At 47.4% G+C, this 17,899-nt stretch overlaps 1 protein-coding gene across 7 annotated transcripts in view; it reads right to left on the bottom strand.

Moving 5' to 3' along the window:
• Bcl2l11 (BCL2 like 11) overlaps window positions 1-17,899 on the bottom strand; it is a 40,190-nt gene that overhangs the window by 14,319 nt on the left and 7,972 nt on the right. For all 7 annotated transcript variants that reach the window (XM_076570602.1, XM_076570598.1, XM_042276200.2 and 4 more), the window contains one exon: window positions 1,744-1,853. In XM_076570602.1, coding sequence (XP_076426717.1) covers window positions 1,744-1,853 — 110 coding nt within the window. The remainder of the gene's footprint in view (window positions 1-1,743; window positions 1,854-17,899) is intronic.

Genomic DNA, 17,899 nt, shown 5'->3' with positions numbered 1-17,899 from the left:
CTGAGGTCTCTTTTGCTCAAGCTTTCCTCAGTGTGACAGTCAGTTGACTTTCTGTTGCCTCTGGGTCAAGACATAGGACTCTCAGCTCCAGCACCACGTCTGCCTGTGTGCCGCTATGTTTCCTGCCATGATGATAATGGACTGAACCTCTGAAACTGTAAGTGAGCCGCCTCCACTAAATGTTTTCATTTATAAGAGTTGCCATGGTCATGGTCTCTCTTCACAGCAATAAAAACCGAACTAAGACAGTATATCCTTCTGGACTCTGGACCCAACTGCAGTCCAAGACTAAACTGTAGTCCCCTCTCCCTTAAACAGCCTCATGTTTCCTACCCCTGCCCTCAACAGAAGGACCAGGCTCCTGAACACACCATAGCCTCATACAGTCATAAAGTTCAGTCACCGCAGAAACCTCTTTAGAGAATCCGACGCAGAGGGATTAGTGGATATAACTGTAACGGTAAATTATGAAATCAACCCATCTTCCCAAAAGATTGCCAGTTTGGATCTAGACTAAGAAGGAATTTATATTCTGTGAAGTGATCCATGTCAGGGGGTGGATGCCAAGCTTGTGCCAGCTAAACACAATTATCTTGAAAAAGTCCTCAGTCCATTCATCAATGTGACAGCTCCCATTTAACGACAGAAGCATGACCATAGCGCGCGCGCGCACACACACACACACACACACACACACACACACACACACACACACACATCCCCCAACACATCCCATGGAAAAGCAGGAAGGGGAACAGAAATTATTTTCAAGGTCCAGGACTCCCTAACAGATTTGCTATTCAGAAGGGAAAAAGCCTCCTCAGTGGGGGTGGGAAGGGTTAGGGTGGTGGTAGTTAGTGGTGGTGTCCCCGTGTGCCTGAGGAAGGTCTGAGCAGCTCTGCAGGCAGAAAAGAAGACCCCAAGCAATTCATGGGGAACATTTGCTTACTTTGGACCAACTGGCTACATAAGAGATGTCTATGTAAAGACAGAAACATCTCAGGGACCTAGGCCTGGCACCTCTCCAGAGAGAAGAGAGGTTTCATTTGAATGAATGAGAAGGAGCCAAAGTTACCTCAGGACACTTTGTTAAGTAACTGGTCACCCCACTCATAGTCACCCTGCACCTCAGAAGCAAAGCCTATACCCTCAAAAGTGGATTCCATGGGAAGTGGGGTACCAAACAGACAAACGTCCTCATTTCATCAGGAAAGCTTCAAAACTGTTTTTAAACATACTGCTGCTAGAAGATGAACTAAGTTGATTATTATTATTATTATAACTTTATTAAAATCAAGAACATACCTGTGAAATCTAGGAAGCAGCCAGCTACCCTTAGTTGGCCTTGACTAGGTTCCCATCTTAAGCTATTGATTCCTGGCCTCCTAATACATTTCAATAACGAAATGTGAAATGTCCTCAGCACCGCTTGATGGGAGTCCTGGCTGAGTGACAGTGTCGAATTTAGCAACTCTATCTACTCGGAGAAGCACTTGAACTGAAAACTACGTGCTCCATACTTACGTGGGACCATTTCAAAATGTATATAGATGACCCTTTAAAAGAATGTTAAGCACTAACATGTTGAGGTCTCTCATATATAAAATACCTCTTGCAGCTTCACACTGTATCTTAATTAAAGGCAAGCACTCAGATGCAGCGGGAGCGGAAGTGAGGAGAGATATGACGTAGGCTGTAGTTCATCAGCCTCCTCTTTTGGGGGGGGTGGGAAGGGGTCCTTACCCTCCTCGTGTAGGATTCATTGAACTCGTCTCCAATCCGCCGAAGTTCCTGTGCGATCCGGATCTCAGGGCGAACGTCTGCAGGTTCCTCCTGAGACTGCCTTATGGAAGCTGTGTGGGCACAGAGAAAGCAGAAATCACGCCAGGGTCGGCAGCACTGAGAACAGGGTACACGACTTTCCAGGAACAAACCCATCTCTCTCACTCCCGTCCTTTTGGAAGCTCTCTGGTTTCAGCGACTCTCAATCTGGTGTTAAGAACCGTGAAAGAAGTATCATTTTAGCCAATGTCCTAGTTAGACTTCTGTTGCTGAGAAAAGGGTTTGTTTGGCTCATGCACTTGACCACAGTCCATGGACTGTGAGAAGTCAGGGCAGAAACTCAAGGAGCAGAGGCAAAGGCACGAAGTAGCAACCTTGCTCCCTGGCTTGCTTGCCATGGCCTGCTAAGTCTGCTTTCTCGTACGACCCAGGACCCCCTGCCCAGGCTGGCCCTGCCTGCAGTGGGCTAGACCTTACCACATCAATCATTTATCAAGAAACTACCCACAGATTTACTGACAGGCAACCCAACAGAGGTAATGCCTCAACTAAGATTCCTTCTTTCCAGGAGACTCTAGCTTGTGTCAAGTTGACCAACAGAACAAAACAAAACCAGGAGACATACGTGCCATAGGACAACTCCACAGAATTAGAAGAATCAAAAATATCCTGGCCCAGCCATCCTATTTCAAAAAGAATCCTAAACAGCACAATGAGGATCACCAAAGAGACAGGACAGGGACCGATGACATGGCTTAATCACAAAGGCACTGGCTGCCAAGCCTGACAACCTTGAGTTCGATCCCCAGAATCTACATGGTGAAGGCAGAGAACTGACTCCACAAACTGTCTCTGCCTTACACATGCACACAAAATAAAGGTAATCATGATTTTAAAAAGAAATCAGTACCCGGGTGGTGGCGGTGCATGCCTTTAATCTCAGCACTTGGGAGGCAGAGGCAGGTGGGCCTCTTGAGTTGGAGGCCAGCCTGATCTACAGAGCAAGTTCCAGGACAGCCAGGGCTACACAGAGAAACCCTGTCTTGAAAGGCAAATAAACAAACAAAAAAAAAAGAAAGAAAGAAAAAGGAAAAGGAAGAAAGGAAGGAAGAAAAAGAAAGAAAGGGAGAGAGGAAGGAAGAAAGAAAGAAAAAGAAAAAAAGAAAGGAAGGAAGGAAGGAAGGAAGGAAGGAAGGAAGGAAGAGAAATCAGTGACAAAGCTTAGTATTCATGGGGTCCCAAAGTTCACCCTTAGAACTACACTAGCAAAGAAAAAAAATACATAAAACACTAGAGAACATAAAACTTTAGTTTCTCAGTAAAACACCCACTTTGGGCTTAGAACAAGGTACAAATTGCTGGGAAAAATTCAAACCTGACGAAATGGGGAGAGCAGAGCTGCCTGGCAGGTGGGTTCCTACAGAAGCAGGGTCAGTGACATCCAGAGCTCGTCCAAAAGGGAGCATAAGTGCATGTTTTCACTGAGTATTAACTCAGTCAACAAAGATAGACACCAAGTCTGCAACACCACACGAGGGGAGGAAACGCTTTGGGTCTGGGAGTAAAGGTACTTGAGAAGAGAGAAAAAGATTGGATCATGGCACGATGTGGGTGAGTTTGAAGCCAGCCTGGGCTATACATATACATCTGTGGGTTCTGGGTCAGCCTGAGCTAGCTATATAGTGAGATCCTGTCTCAAGAAAAAAAAATCATGTTAGGGAGTTAATACTGTAACAACACAAGAATACACCATGTTGCTCGGAGTTAGTAATAGTCCAGGAAGAGACTCCTGGACTCCTTTATATTTTAAAAACAAGCACAAGGAACTCCCAACTAAATTTCCCACTCAGTAAAGCAGTAAAAACCTAAGGTTCTTGGATTTCATAAAAACATTAAATTTTTTAAAATTTTGTAAGAGGTCCATAAATTGCGGATTCGTAACTCTACAAAAGCACATGAAAGCAAACACTTCACGACGTGGATAATTCTTTTTCGAATTCTTGTCACATCTTCCCTAAGCAAGGGAAGTCAACAGTGATTCAGCAGAGTGAAGGATGGGTTCAGCACGCAGCCTCAGCACCACAGAACAGAGGCAGGAGGAGAATGCTGGGCTACATAGCGACGTTTTATCTCCATGGACGGGAAAAAAAAGATCAAGAGCTTAAGAAGCAGGTATTCCATAAGGCCTCAATGAGGGGGAGCTCTGTGCCCCACCAAGCTACCCACACTCTGAGCATCAGAGGGGACGTCACTACAGGAAGGATTAGTAGAGACAGGAAGTCTAATGGAGGAGTCAAATTTTTAGGCTAAGTCAGATATGGGCCCTGAACACACATCCAGCCACACACGAAAAAAATTTCACTGTCCATACTTTTTTAGCATAAATATTTCTAATATTAATGTTACTATTAAGTCTACTAAAACTAAAGTTTAAATAATTGGCAAAAAAAAAAAAAGACAAAAAAATTCAAGGGTAGACACCATGCCAGGCGATGATATCAGTTCCCGGTCTCTTCCTGGGTTCTTAGCTTTGTAAGGATTTGGTACCAGGAGCCAAATCATTATCTTTGCTTGTTTGAGACGGTCTCGCCATGTAGTCCGGGCCTCTCTCAACCCTCCTATATCACCTTTCTAAGTGCTGGGATGACAAGCATGCACCGTCACCCCGGTCATGACCAGAGTTTTTATACTATGTGCTGCCAAGCCCTCTCCGACTTAGGGGCCTTCTGCTGAGTGTCCCCCCACCCCGGGGGAGGCAAACCTATCACCTACACAGCTGAGCAGGCCAGCGAGGTACCGTGCCACCATGACAGGTCCCATCACCTGCCTCCCTGGCTTCCTAATTCCACTGTTTCTCCCCAAACACACGGAAGAGAGATATAGCTTCAACTCTGGGGTTGGAAATAAAACCCAATGACTGAAGGAAAAAAACATCATATGCTTGATTTATAAAGTTGGTGGGGTGATCAAGCTTGCCGGCCAACTTATCCGATGATCAATATGGGGTAAGATTCACTGATTTACTCAAGGAATGATGGAGAGCCATGTTGTTCTAGGAGGCCAAGCTGAGGTCTCATGGATCCGAAGTTCTTGTGGACTAAAGGAAACAAATTTCCTCTCTCTCTCTCTCTCTCTCTCTCTCTCTCTCTCTCTCTCTCTCTCTCTCTCTCTCACACACACACACACACACACACACACACACACACACACACACACACACGGTCTCATGTAGCTCAGGCTGACACCGAACTCTTGAACTTTTGCCTCCATTTCCCAAGTGCTGGGACTACAGGTGTGTGCCACCATTTGTTTGGACTTAGATACTTACAATGTGGTTCACACTTTTGTCTTGGTCTGTTTAAAACCTTCACAGAAAACTGCTTTAGCTCTCAGCAACCCCTTCTGAACTCAAGGAAGCGTGCCTTCTTTGAGCCACCCATTTGGGATGGGTTGACTGGACCCTCTCATGAAGCATGTCCTTTCCCATGCACCTCATGTCTGGAGCCAGGTTGTTCTTTATGTACAGAGAGAATTATGCTTTAATAAGCATCACCATCTTCTTCCACTGGAACACAAAACAATGGCTAACTCTGACTAATGCCTCCACACTGTAAAAGAAGCCTTCTGGCATTCCAGCTGATCCTCCTCTCACTCGTAGGCTTCCGAAGGTGGTCTGTTTCATGTTTGGCTGGGAACTTAAAAACCACTGAAGGAGCTAGCCTGGGTCACAAGTTGACTTATCAAAACTCACACTTAGGAAGCACACCCACACTGCTAGCAACCATGGATCTCTGGTGGCCAAACTCAACTTGTTCAGAGATAAATGCCCTGTTGTCGGAGGAGATAAGTAGACAGCCTGTTTCTCCCATAAAGAACAGCTCAAAGGCTGTTAGTACAAATAGGTGCATAGATACAAAGAGATCCCCACAGCCCCGCAGCGAGGGTCAGGGTGAGAGGGAAGGGGAACCTAAGGTCCACAGACCTTAGAACTCCGAAAACACACCGAACAAAGGATCAGAAGCAGTGGCTAAGCCCAGGGCCCTGATCTGTGATTTCTGAGAGCACTTAGGAGTCAAGAGGGTGTATTAACCCAAGATAATGGTTAGACTCAGCTTAGTCTACACTGTAATTGGCAGGCAATAGCTCTGGGTTAGTAAGCAGGCTACCAGCCATACTTAGGTGTAATTTTCAAAAGCTGTTACAAAACAGTATTGTACAGTGTAAACACCACTCACAGAGGAGGCTGGTGTGTCTTAGACATGCTAACATACCACCCAGCCTTGCTTCTTTTTTTTTTTTTGTCTCACTATGTAGCCCTGGCTGAGCTGGGAACTGACTATATAGACCAGGCCAGCCTCAAACTCAGATCCTGCCCCTGCCTCCCGAGTGCTAAGATTAAAGGCATGCACCAATCATGCCTGGCTGGTGTTTTTTTTTTTTTTTTTTTTTTTTTTTGTTTTTTCGAGACAGGGTTTCTCTGCGTAGCTTTGCGCCTTTCCTGGAGCTCACTTGGTAGCCCAGGCTGGCCTCGAACTCACAGAGATCCGCCTGGCTCTGCCTCCTGAGTGCTGGGATTAAAGGCGTGCGCCACCACCGCCCGGCTTGTTTTTTTTTTTTTTTTAATGATCAAGAATGTTTATTTCTTTTGCCTGTGATGCTAGAGATCCCAAGGCCTCCAGTGTGATGGGCAAGTGTGTTCTACCACTGAACCACAGCGTTCAGGATAGTTGTGCTTTAAAATTTTTATTTAGTTTTATTTTATGTGTATAGCTGTATTTATGTGCACTATGTGCATGAACGGTGTCTGCAGAGGTCAGATAAAAGTGTCAGTCCCCTTAGAACTAGGGTTACAGACAGTTGTCAATTGCCATGTGGGTGCTGGGAATTGAACCTGGGTCCTCTGCAAGAGCAGTCAGTGCTCTTTTCCTCTGAGCCATCTCTTCAGCCTTCTTTTTTTTTTTTTTTTTTTGAGAAACAAATAATATTCTTCTGATCTAAACTGAAAACGAACGGCTAGTATCCACTCCACAAGGCACAAGTAATACGCACACCATAGATACGCCCTAAGCCAGACACTGCAGTTAGTTGTACACTTAAAAAAAAAAAAAAAGGCCGTTGTGTATGTGTCTATGCGCATGAGTCCATGTGTTTATGCTGTGTGTGTACAGCCCAGAAGAGTGAGGTAGTGGCATTCTCTCTCTCCTCTTCCCACTGCTTTTTGAGTCAGGGTCTCTCTCTGAACCCGGCTCACATTTTCCCCCATTGGGCTGGAAGCCAGAAGACCTCAGCAATCCTGCCTCTGTTTGCACTCTGCGCCGGGGTCACAGGCATGTGTGCAGATGTCTGGACTGTCATTGGGTGCTGGGATCTGAACTCTGGTCTTCATATCTTGCAGCAAGTGCTCTTAACCAGTGAGCCATCCCTTCAGCTACAATATACTAAGTTTATATATATATATTTTAAAATCCTATTTAAAGTATACTAGTTTTAATTACTATGGTGTACTGTTCAACAAAATACACCTTATTTCTCAGGTGACAAAATATTTTCTTTGGAGTATAGGGAATAGGGTGTAGGGAAGCTCTCCACTGAGCTCCCCTAACAGCTTTATGCTAGTGGGTGCCATAACTGGCCGTGTGCCTTGTGAGACCAAAGCAGAGCAAAGAATGGGGTCCAGCTCATCCATTCTACAGTGTGCAGGTGAGCTAGAAGCAGGGTTTCCATTCCCAAGGCAGAGTGGCTCAGTTTCCTCCCACAGTCACCCTGAGCTTTGACAACCACAGCTGTGGTCCACAGCCGCCACAGTTGTTGATCTTCTGAAGGTGCACCTGGAGTCTGTGGGCTGGAGACACAGTGCTCTGAAACCTTGCCACACCACCTTCCTGACTCCTGTTCACTCTGTCCTGCGCACACCCGCTTACTCCCACGGTCAGCCGGCCCAAAAGGTAATCGCCATTACATTTTCAGTCCTTAAGATGGGGAAGCATCAACTATAAATATTTTATTCTACTAGTGATGTGCCTGAAAATCATAAATATTCACATGTGTTCATGATAAAGTGGTTTACAAAAGCTCCACTAAGCGAGAGAGCCACACTTCTATACCAACGAGGAGATTTTACATGCACATAAAAATTCTTCAAAGGTGAAGCTCTCAAGTCACATTTTTACCCTTGGAACATACTTTCAGTATTTGAGAAACATTTTACTCTGTGAACCTGGCATGAATGTGCATGCGCACATCACACATACACACACACACACACACACACACACACACACACACACACATACACACACACACACACACCAAGCAGATAGAGCAGAGTGCTTGAGACCACACATGGGCTGTGAAGCTGTGACTTGCAGCAAGACTCCAACCCTGCAGGCCACTAGCCTGCACCAGAGGGGACTTCCCAGGCCCAGGGTTGTTCCTCTTTACTGTGAACAAATGCCACTATTAAAACTTTCTTATGTGCTGGGTCAGACACGTGCAGCTTTGCCAAGTGTCCTCTGCCCGCTGAGATTTCATACGACTCCAAAGGAATAATCTTTTGAAATCCAAAACATGATTTTCTACGGCACGATACCAATTCGTTTTTCTATGCAGGAGGAGGGGAGGGAAAGGACATTCCTGATGCCAAAGGCCCTCGGTGATGCAAGATGTGGGTCACTTGGCTAACAGTTTTCCAACTCATAAAGTAACAGGAGATCTTCAAAGCTCAGTCACTGAAAGGATTAATATCTTGGGTAAGTGCTTGGGAGTGTAGTCAAGCTGTGACTTTGTTGCACTGAACAGCAATGTGTTCAAAGAACTAAGGCCACATTGTGGCCTTCACGGCCCTTCTGCCAGACGTCCTGGCCTGCAACAGTGCTGTGAGCCAACACAGACGTTCATCCTAGCGCACTTCCAATCTGGACTGCAAGCTCAGCCCAGGAGCCGGCTAGCTCAGTCCCCATGGCTAGGGGGCAGGCCCTGTCCTGGTGCCCCCGATTACCACTGGCATTACAGCGCCGCAGTAGCAGACGCCAACTGGAAACCTGCAGGAGGATTTCAGCCCTGTGTCTCTGGATGGTCAGGAATCCACAAAGATTAGATTTTAAAGTAATCAGCATGAATTAAACCAAATCTATATTCAACTCAGAACGGGACAAGGATTCCCTGATGTCCAAGTAGACAGGGAATGTGTGACTTTGAAGAAACTGTTGCTTATTTCAAACACCCAACAGAATACACTGAGACAGTCAAGTGCCATCAGTCCCTGGACTGTAGGAAGAAAGAAGATGGCTACCCTCCGGAGCCATCCCAGGGCTGTCCAACTCTGTGCCCATCACCGAAGCTCTGACTGGACCACCCACGCCTATAAAGACCTTTCCAAAGATCCACTTGTAGATTCAAACAAGCTATAAAACAATCCCCAAAGAGATATTCCAAATATGGCGGGATGGGTGGGTGGTGTCCGCAGGTGGCCACTTTGATGCTCAATGTTCACTGTTCACTGGGGCAAATAAAAAATTCTGGGATGTTGGATCAACACAGTAATCTGCTTACTTAAACATCTTCCGAAACAATCTTTCTCCACTCAGACATACCCATAGCCCACAGGAGGAAGAGAGCAACCAGCCAGTGTGCAGAGGCAGCTTTCAAAGTCCCCTTAAAGGGGCCAAGGTGTCCCGTCTCTTCCCAGGAAAGCTGTTGCCACTGGCGGTGAGGGTACACTAAAGGCCACCAGACGCTCCTTTTGAAATGTGTACTCAGAAACAGCACCCAGAAACCAGTCAAGTCTCCCTCCTCCCTCTCATCTTCTCCCTCAACCTCCTTCCAGGTCTATTTTTTTTTTTTAGCTTCATCATTTTATTTCTTGATAGACAAATTTAACAAGTCCACCAAGCCAGTTGACAAGAATGAAAGCTATTGGAAATAACACAGGGGCTGGAGGAAGAGGTCACAGGAAGTTTAGTGTCTGCTCTAGTTTGGAACCCTGGCACCCAGCACCAGGGAGGCAGAGACAGGAGGACCCCAGGACTCACTGGCTAACCAGCCTAGTGGGATCTGTGACCTTCAGGATCAGTGAGAAACCCAGTTTTAAGTTCTAAAGGATCAGAGTGATTGAGGAAAACACTCAACATCTCTGGCCTCTGCAGACTGTGTACCAATGTATGCACTCATGCATGCACACGAACACACACACACACACACACACCCCACCCCACCCCACAAACATACGCAAATGAAATTAAAAGGAGAAAGAAATAAAAATAAAGCAAAAGCATGCAGCCTAAGAGCTTAAGTTTCTCTCAATCTGTTTTTCCCTGGTGCACATTGGTGTCAAGCCTGAGTTGTCAAATGAATTCAAGACAGCACCTTAAAAACAGCCTGCTAGAATAAAATGCTCAGTAATGAAGTGCATGACCCAAAGCCAGAGCTTTCCTGCTCACTCTTCCGGTGTGTCCTCTCCACTGCCTTCACGTAGCCCTGAGCTAATAAGTCATAACGGGCTGCTTTCATCCATTTCCAGCCGGATGGTTTGCAAAGCCCAAGTTAACCAAGGTCGGAGTTGGACAGAGATGTGGAAACTAGTATTCACAGGCCTTTTCTCCTTCACCAAGGTCTGTTTCGTGCAATCAAGTCCAAACTTAGTGGCAAGTGAGATCCAGGGCCTTTTCATTCATTTCTGATTCCACACCGGAAGTCTCCGCTATCGCTTCCACCTGAGCTGCCCCGAAACGCACACTCACATAGTTACTAGACAGGGGAGGCGGGCCAGGAGCCAGAGCTGTCCAGAGACATCTCAGTCCCAAGAGAAGCATGGCATCTAGTGGGAGACAGGGCGGGAGCCCTCGGTGACAGGCCACCGGTTTCTCGGCCCTTCTTCTCACTTCAGGGTCAGGTGCTGCATCCCCCACTGATGACCACTAAGTACTACAGAGCTCTCTTTGGGGAACTGAATGCTCCTTTCTAACCTTCCACCCCAATCATGATTCTGTCCCTAAAGCTGTAAGACAACCCATAATAATCCCTCTCAACTACTCCTCCCTCTCCTTTAAATTATTTTGGATTTGATTATTTTTATTTTATGCATATGGGTGTTCTGCCTGTATGAAGGTCTGTGCACCGTGTGCATGTGGTGGAGAGAAGAAAGCACCGAACTTTCTGGAACTGTAGTTTGGTGGTTGTCAGCCACCATGTGGATGCTGGTGATGGAACCTAGGTCCTCTGAAAGAGCAGCCAGTGCCTTTGAAGCCTGGAGCCATCTCTCCAGCATATCCTCTCTTTGTAATCAACAAAGCTGCCATCACACTTCCCAAACTTGATCCTAAGCTAGTTCCTCTCACCAGCAACACACCCTGGGAGGCTCCTACCAGCATCACGGTGCCTCCCCCCCTAACCACCCCCCCATGCCGTACTCCTGAAATCAGTGCTTTGAAGAGCCCAGGGCAGCATTTCATACCCACTGGTCAGGCCAGGACATGGGGCATGCCTGTGTCTTGGTCTCTTTGATCCTGTCCCACCAAGTCCCTGGGACAGCTCTATCTCTGCGCATAGCTGTTGTTTATATTAAGAAGGTTATGGGGATTTGACTGTGCATCTTATATTAATAAGCATAAATAACTTCAAAACTTAACAGGTCAAATGAAGACCAGCCCTGTATTTGCTTTAGGACAAAAACATAAAACCAACATCCTTTTCTATCGAGACAGCTCATTCCACCCTTTACTCCACTAAGCAGTCAAAAGAACCACGTGGAGACCCTTTAAAGACAAGGGCTGGGGCCCTAGCTCAGTGGGAAACCCTGGGCTCCACCCCCTGCGCCACAAGCACGGCCTGGGCGGAAGACATAGCTCAGTGGTCGGATACTTATCCTACCTGGCATGAGGGAGGCCTCAGGGTGATACCAGCCGGTGGCTCACACACCAGGAAGACCTGGACTACAGGGTGTGCGTGAGGCCAACCTGAGCTACTCAGGGAGAGTCTGAGCCCCGCCCCCAACAAGGCAAACATTCCCATCCAAACCGCAAAGTCAACATCCAACATCCAACTCCAAATACATTAACCCAATTAAGACTATTTTCCAGAATAAGTAATTTAAAAACCCCAAGTTACTAGCTTTTAGTAACTATAAATTGCTTCTAGACAGAAATCATATTGGGCCGAGGGTAAGGGGGAGATAAGAATTTACCCTATAATATAAAAACTCCTGGGTTCCAGAGTTGACTGTGGTTCCCGTATGTAATTTAAAACCAGTAGCAAAAAGAAAAAAAAAAAAAAAAAGAGTGACAATAGTTTCCCCCCTAAATTCATGTAAGGTTTCACTCTTGACTGTTCTTTATCTCTCAGTGACAACAAAGATCAAGACACGGGCTGAAAAAAAAGGAGGAGGGCAAAAACAGCCTCTGCCAAAGTCACCCCTTAGCTCTTTGTTTTTTCACATGAAAGCCTTAGTTACAAACTTAGCATTTATAATAGCCATATACAAACTCAGGCAGTAATTCAACACAGATGTACGGTCGTCGCGGGGAACTCGCCGTGAGGACGGAGACAACACACACTTCCTTCCCACTGACGTGCACAGAGGGGGCTGCCTCCTTCTACCCATCCCGCAGGAAAAGAAAGAGGGCCTTCCACCTCCATCCCAGACGGTGCTTTGCATAATCACAAAGACAATCATCTCGCCTGGACAGTTAATGGTTTAGATCTGTCCCAGCTGGGCTCGGAGACTCTTCCCCAGACAACCCCAAAACCTTGTGTACCTTGAGCACGCCTATGAGACACATCCAGGCTGGAGGTGACATCGCACCCCTGGGCGACACAACACAGGCCGAAGCCAGCTCATGACAACAGAGAGAAATGTAGGAAGAGCTAGACGCTGCTGCCAAAGGAAGCCTGAGCGTTCCTGAGATGACAGAGTGAGGATTAGTCAGTCAGAGAGGAGGTGGGAGCCAAGTTCCTTCACCAGCTAACCTCCACGAGGTGGACCAGTCTGAGGGAGCTTGCAGAGAACTAGCCCAAACTGTACGACTGTTACATAATTGTGCCCCATGCCTTGCCTCCACACAGGTGCCTTCTCAGTCGGGAAAACACCAGACTGAAATAAAGATAAAATTTATAGCTAGGCTTAACAGGCCTGTCCTGACTACAAACGCTAGCTGCGGTGGCTGCAGGTACCGGAGGACGTGGAAACCTGCTGCCAGCGTGAGTTTAAGGCCACAGTCTGCTCCTCTGGGCAAGCCCCTGACATGCCTCTCCTCGCACCCACAAAGGCAGGGCAGACACAGCTGCCGGCAGCTCAACAGCTTGAGCCCATTCTGAAAAACTCCCCTGGGTGACCCGGGACACTGGCGTCGCTGTCTGCTGCTCTGACCACTACAGCGGCCTCCACGCTCCTATGTCAGGCAAGTGCTCCCGAAATGCGTTGTGATAACGGGACTATCCTCGTGGAAGAAGGAGGACCGAGACTCCCTGGGGGTCCCCGGCTAAAACTTCCCACTACTAGGCTTCATCACACTATCAGCACAGGGAAGAGGGTGGACACGGTGACACCCACGTAGGCCAGGCTTGCAGTGGAGAAACCACACAGAGCTGTAAAATCCAAGCCAAAGTCGGAGGTGAGCTACTACAGGGAACAGCATGCAAAACACCCCTGGCTCTTAGTCAACGAACAGTCCATCTTCTTCTCAAGTCACTGAGTTGCTTCGACTGGTTCAGCAGAATTTACATACTAAGCTAAGGTTTGGATTCTCATCTATGCTAACGTCATACTGATCCTGACTTCATCGTCACCATTTTATGCTAAGAAACTTCTCAAGGATCCAAAGTCCAGATGAATCAAAACAAACAAGCAAACAAACAAAAAAACCAAAGCTTCTCTCACTGTTTGTGGGGCTCGGGATCGAACCCAGGGCCTTGGAAGTGGTGGCAAGTGTTATCCCACTGAGTTACACCCGAACCCCAAGAAACTTCCTTGCATTTTCTCTAGCACAGTTAGTCTATAGAAAAGTAACACCACACACTCTGTATACCTTCTGATACAAGCATCCCTAAGGGAAAAACAGATCCTTTCCTTCCTAAGTGGCTGGAGATACGGCTCAGTGGTTAGGAGCACTTGCTGCTCTTACAGGGGACCCAAGTTCCCAGCACCCACATCAGGCAGCTTACAGCAGCCTGGAACTGCAGTTTCTGGAGATCCAATGTCCTCTTCTGGCTTCTTTAGGCATTTGTACAAGCATGTGCATACTCAGGCACATGTACACACACACACACACACACACACACACACACACCAATTACAATCAAAATCTTTTAAAAGTATCGAGTTTCTCATTTATTCCTCTCTAAGTTGCTTATATTCAAATGTTTTAGGAATAAAGAATAGGAAACTACACTCTGGTGCCTGAGAACATAATCTATCCTGAGGGGAGAGGGGTGAGGCTGAAAACTGTTACATCCAACCTGCTTCAATTCAACATGTATACTCATCTTGAACTGAAATGGTTGACTTTTATTGTTTTTCAGTTTCAGCTTCAAACACACTTTCATTCCTAAGGAAGCAGAGCTACGTCCAAGCACAGTCAGTAATCCATCTGTGCAGGCGGCCAGTAGCAGTACCAACAATGATCCTGAGGCCAGGCCTCACCATTAGACAGCCCACTCCTGAGCTCTCACACCGGGAAAAGGCAGGGGGGAAACCCACTCCCATGTCCACACACACACACAAGCCAGGTCCGACTGGCTGGCACCAACTGTGAGCCAGGACGGCATACATGAGGGACACAGGCTCGAAGGGGAGATGAGTCACCAGCACAGCCCTCTCTTGTCCCCTTGGCAATGGGCCATGGCAACGGGAGCCAGCAGCCCTTTATCATCAACATCATTGGGGGACAGGCCACAGCTCTCCTCGGGAACATGAAGCTCTGATTTGAAGAAGACGAAAAACAGGGGAAGAGAAAGCGAAGTCGAGTCTGGGCTTCCCGCAAGACACCAGGGACTCGAAGACTCATCCTAAGTAATACTCAGAGACCAGAGGGGCCTGGCCTCTTGCAAACCCAGGTTCAGCTTGTTATTAGGTAGTGACGGGCTATGCTGTCAACACTGGGCCCCCACAGCACAGGAAAACCTCACCTAGAAAGCCTTTGAAACACTTAGTTAAGGACAGCTCATGACCTCGCAAGTGACGGGGGAAGCCTTGACTTTCAGACAACGGGCCTTCTCGGTGGTAAAAAGCTGAGGCACCCCTTACTTTGAAAAGCTGTTCCAGAACACTGACCTGCCGGGGAAAGTGGTTCTCTGACTCTGTCTAGCCACCATTCTCTTTACAAACTACACATTTCTGAACTCTAGTCAAATTTCTGCCACATCAAATGGTCCGTCTCCAGCAGGTGGCCTAGGCTCAACCCCAAGCCAGGCAGAGCTGGTGTGGGCAGGGTTTCCAGATGCCCCTCCACGGTCTAAAGATTTGCCAACGAAGTCAAGGTTCTTTTTAGGGTAAAGTTCGGGTCCACCGGCAGAACCACAGCAGGTTCAGACCTTCCACCCCCTCAACTCAAGTGAGTTTCTAGAAAATATTTTCCCCTTTTTGCTTGTTTGGTCTGGAACCAGAGGGCTTTTGGGTCACACACAGCAACATTCCCACCAACACACTTCCCTGTGAGCTTCCTAGGCTCCAGAAGAGCCGTTCCTTTCCACAGACATCAGTAGGGAACACTGCATGTCAGCCATGCCTATGACCAGCTGGGACACTTTCTGGGAGGCAAGGAGAAGCCATGAGCTCCTACTAGGGGATTCCTGTCCCAAGTCCCACAGCACATAGAGAATTCGGGTCTTCACAAGATAGACGAGGAAACTGGAGCTCAAACAGACTTGACAGATGTGCTGTGGCCCTTGGGTCAGCAGAGGAGACCCCAAGATCCTGCCCAGACTTGCTCTGAGTGGTTGTACAAGGCTGAAGAGAGAGGCGACCAAGGGCAGCTGACAGGGTCCCACGGGATGGAGATGGTCCATTCTGCCAGGATATAAAGACAGCTCCCAAAGAAGTCTATGAGGGGACAGCGTCTGCCCGGAAGGCCTCTGATGACAGGCTGCCGCCGGATGTTGCTCTACCAGCACCAAGAGTGTCACAGTCAGTGCTAAATTACACAGACGAGATGGGCATGCGTGGTGATGGGGTGTGGCAAATGCCGACAAGAAAGGTCACAGAGCCAAATGTGCAGTAGACACTGTTGTATTTATCCAGGTGAGTTTTTTTTCCTTTTGGAGCAAAAAGTCATACATCTGCACTACTTACAGTTGGGCACATTTTCTTCATCTTTTTAGGCCTGTGAACTTCTTTAAAACAAAACTTGCTATCAACAATTCTGTCATCTTTTAAAAGAACATGCCAGGGCATGTCCCTCATTCCAATAATTTTTTTTTTTTTTAAAGACTTATTTTGGTGTCTGTGTGCATGGAAAGTCTTGTCCCAGGCAGCAAGGCACCGCAGCCCAGGACAGAGCTCCAGCTCTAGGTAGACAGATACCCTAAAATCCTCCCCCACCAGCACCCTGCACACAAACTAACATCAGTCCTCTCCATTCCATCTCGTCTGTCTTATAATCCAACCACACATAACTAACTCTAAGACTTGGGATTTTCTTTACTAAATACCCCCAGGGGCATTACCTATTATCAAATTAGGCCTGGTTATCCATGCATACAGGAAGCAAGAGAGCACAGCCTGGGGCCAGGCCACCAGTCACACAGTGACTGGAACAACACACACTGGAGTTCTTAAAAAGAGGATTGTGGCTAATCTCTTTCTAATGTTATTCCATGCAGACAGCAATAGCAAAAGGCAAAAGAGGTGATTTCTGAAATTCTGAATTCTCTGTGGCCAGAGCCAATCGACATCCCCTTGGTCTACAGTGATGTTCCATAGCCACTGAAGGGTCAGCATTAAAATGTGGGGTCCTTTGAGGGTGATGAGTGCCTTTAGAGATACCATAATCTTTTCTCCCCCAGGGATGACACCTTGAGGGGTGCTGCTGTTGAGCCAAGAAGTGGGAACCTCTTCAGACACCAAATCTACCTTGATCTTAGATCCCCAGCCTCTGCAGTTGTGAGAAGTGAGCCGTCATTAGGCCATTAAGCCTGGAATTGTTATAGGCATCCTGAATGGAGTAAGACAAATACAAATAGCAAACAGGACCTAGTTAAAAGATACAGGCCCCTGGCTCCCCAAAGGAGGGGCAGCTCTATCGCCAGGCCCTCCTCCTTGACCACAGAGAGCCTTAACATCGTGTGCAAAGCACAGGAAGATGGAGAGGGGGTAAGAGGCAGACTTCTGGGGCTCTCAGCATGGGGAGACGGACCCTGGGGTAGTTAGTCCCCTCATGGCCTTCACACAGCCCAGACAGGTTGCTCCAGAACTGTGTGTTCTCACCAAGGGGCCCAGGGAAAGGATGCCAGAAGAACACAGAACCGACTGTAGCAAAGGAACCCACTCAGTTTAAGCCTGGCCATCGGAGAGGTATTTTCCAGGGGAGACTGGGGGTGCTTAGATTCCACAAGGAGCCACTGTGGGCAGAGGGGCAAGTCCCTGTCTGGCAGAAGCAATTCAATCGTCCTTCCTGGCGGAGCAGTATGGCCACCTGGCTCCATCTCTTGCAGATGCCTTAGTCAGTGGCCTTAGTCCTTTGTCAAGGTAGCAGCAACCGATTCTGGCTGCCAGGCAAATCTCCAACTAAGTAGCAAGGGAGAGGCTGCAAGGTCGGGTTGGCTACACAATACACACCCACCGAGGAGCCGTGCAAAGCGAGGCTGCAGGCCCACCATAGAGCAACCGACACACCCACAGCATGTAACACAATGCACTCGAAATGTAATGCACGTATCTTGGGGACATGAAGGGCAGAGGAAGACGGACCCTATAGACACGAATCACCAATTTTTTTTTCTTTCAAAAAAGTTAATATATTGGCATTGCATAAAGCAAAACTTGCAGCAGCAACAGAGAACCAACCCAGTAGGAGACACAATAGGTAGGTTTTCATTTCGTTTTGAGAATTCCTGCATCTTTCTCCAAAGCAGAGGACACCTCAGCAAAACAAAAACAAAATGAAACAAAACATTGACTACTTCACAG

The sequence above is a fragment of the Peromyscus maniculatus genome, chromosome 4 (assembly GCF_049852395.1).
Source record: "Peromyscus maniculatus bairdii isolate BWxNUB_F1_BW_parent chromosome 4, HU_Pman_BW_mat_3.1, whole genome shotgun sequence".
Lineage (NCBI taxonomy): Eukaryota > Metazoa > Chordata > Mammalia > Rodentia > Cricetidae > Peromyscus > Peromyscus maniculatus.
The sequence above is the reverse complement of the archived record's forward strand: the minus strand, read 5'-3'. Positions and strand labels throughout refer to the sequence as shown.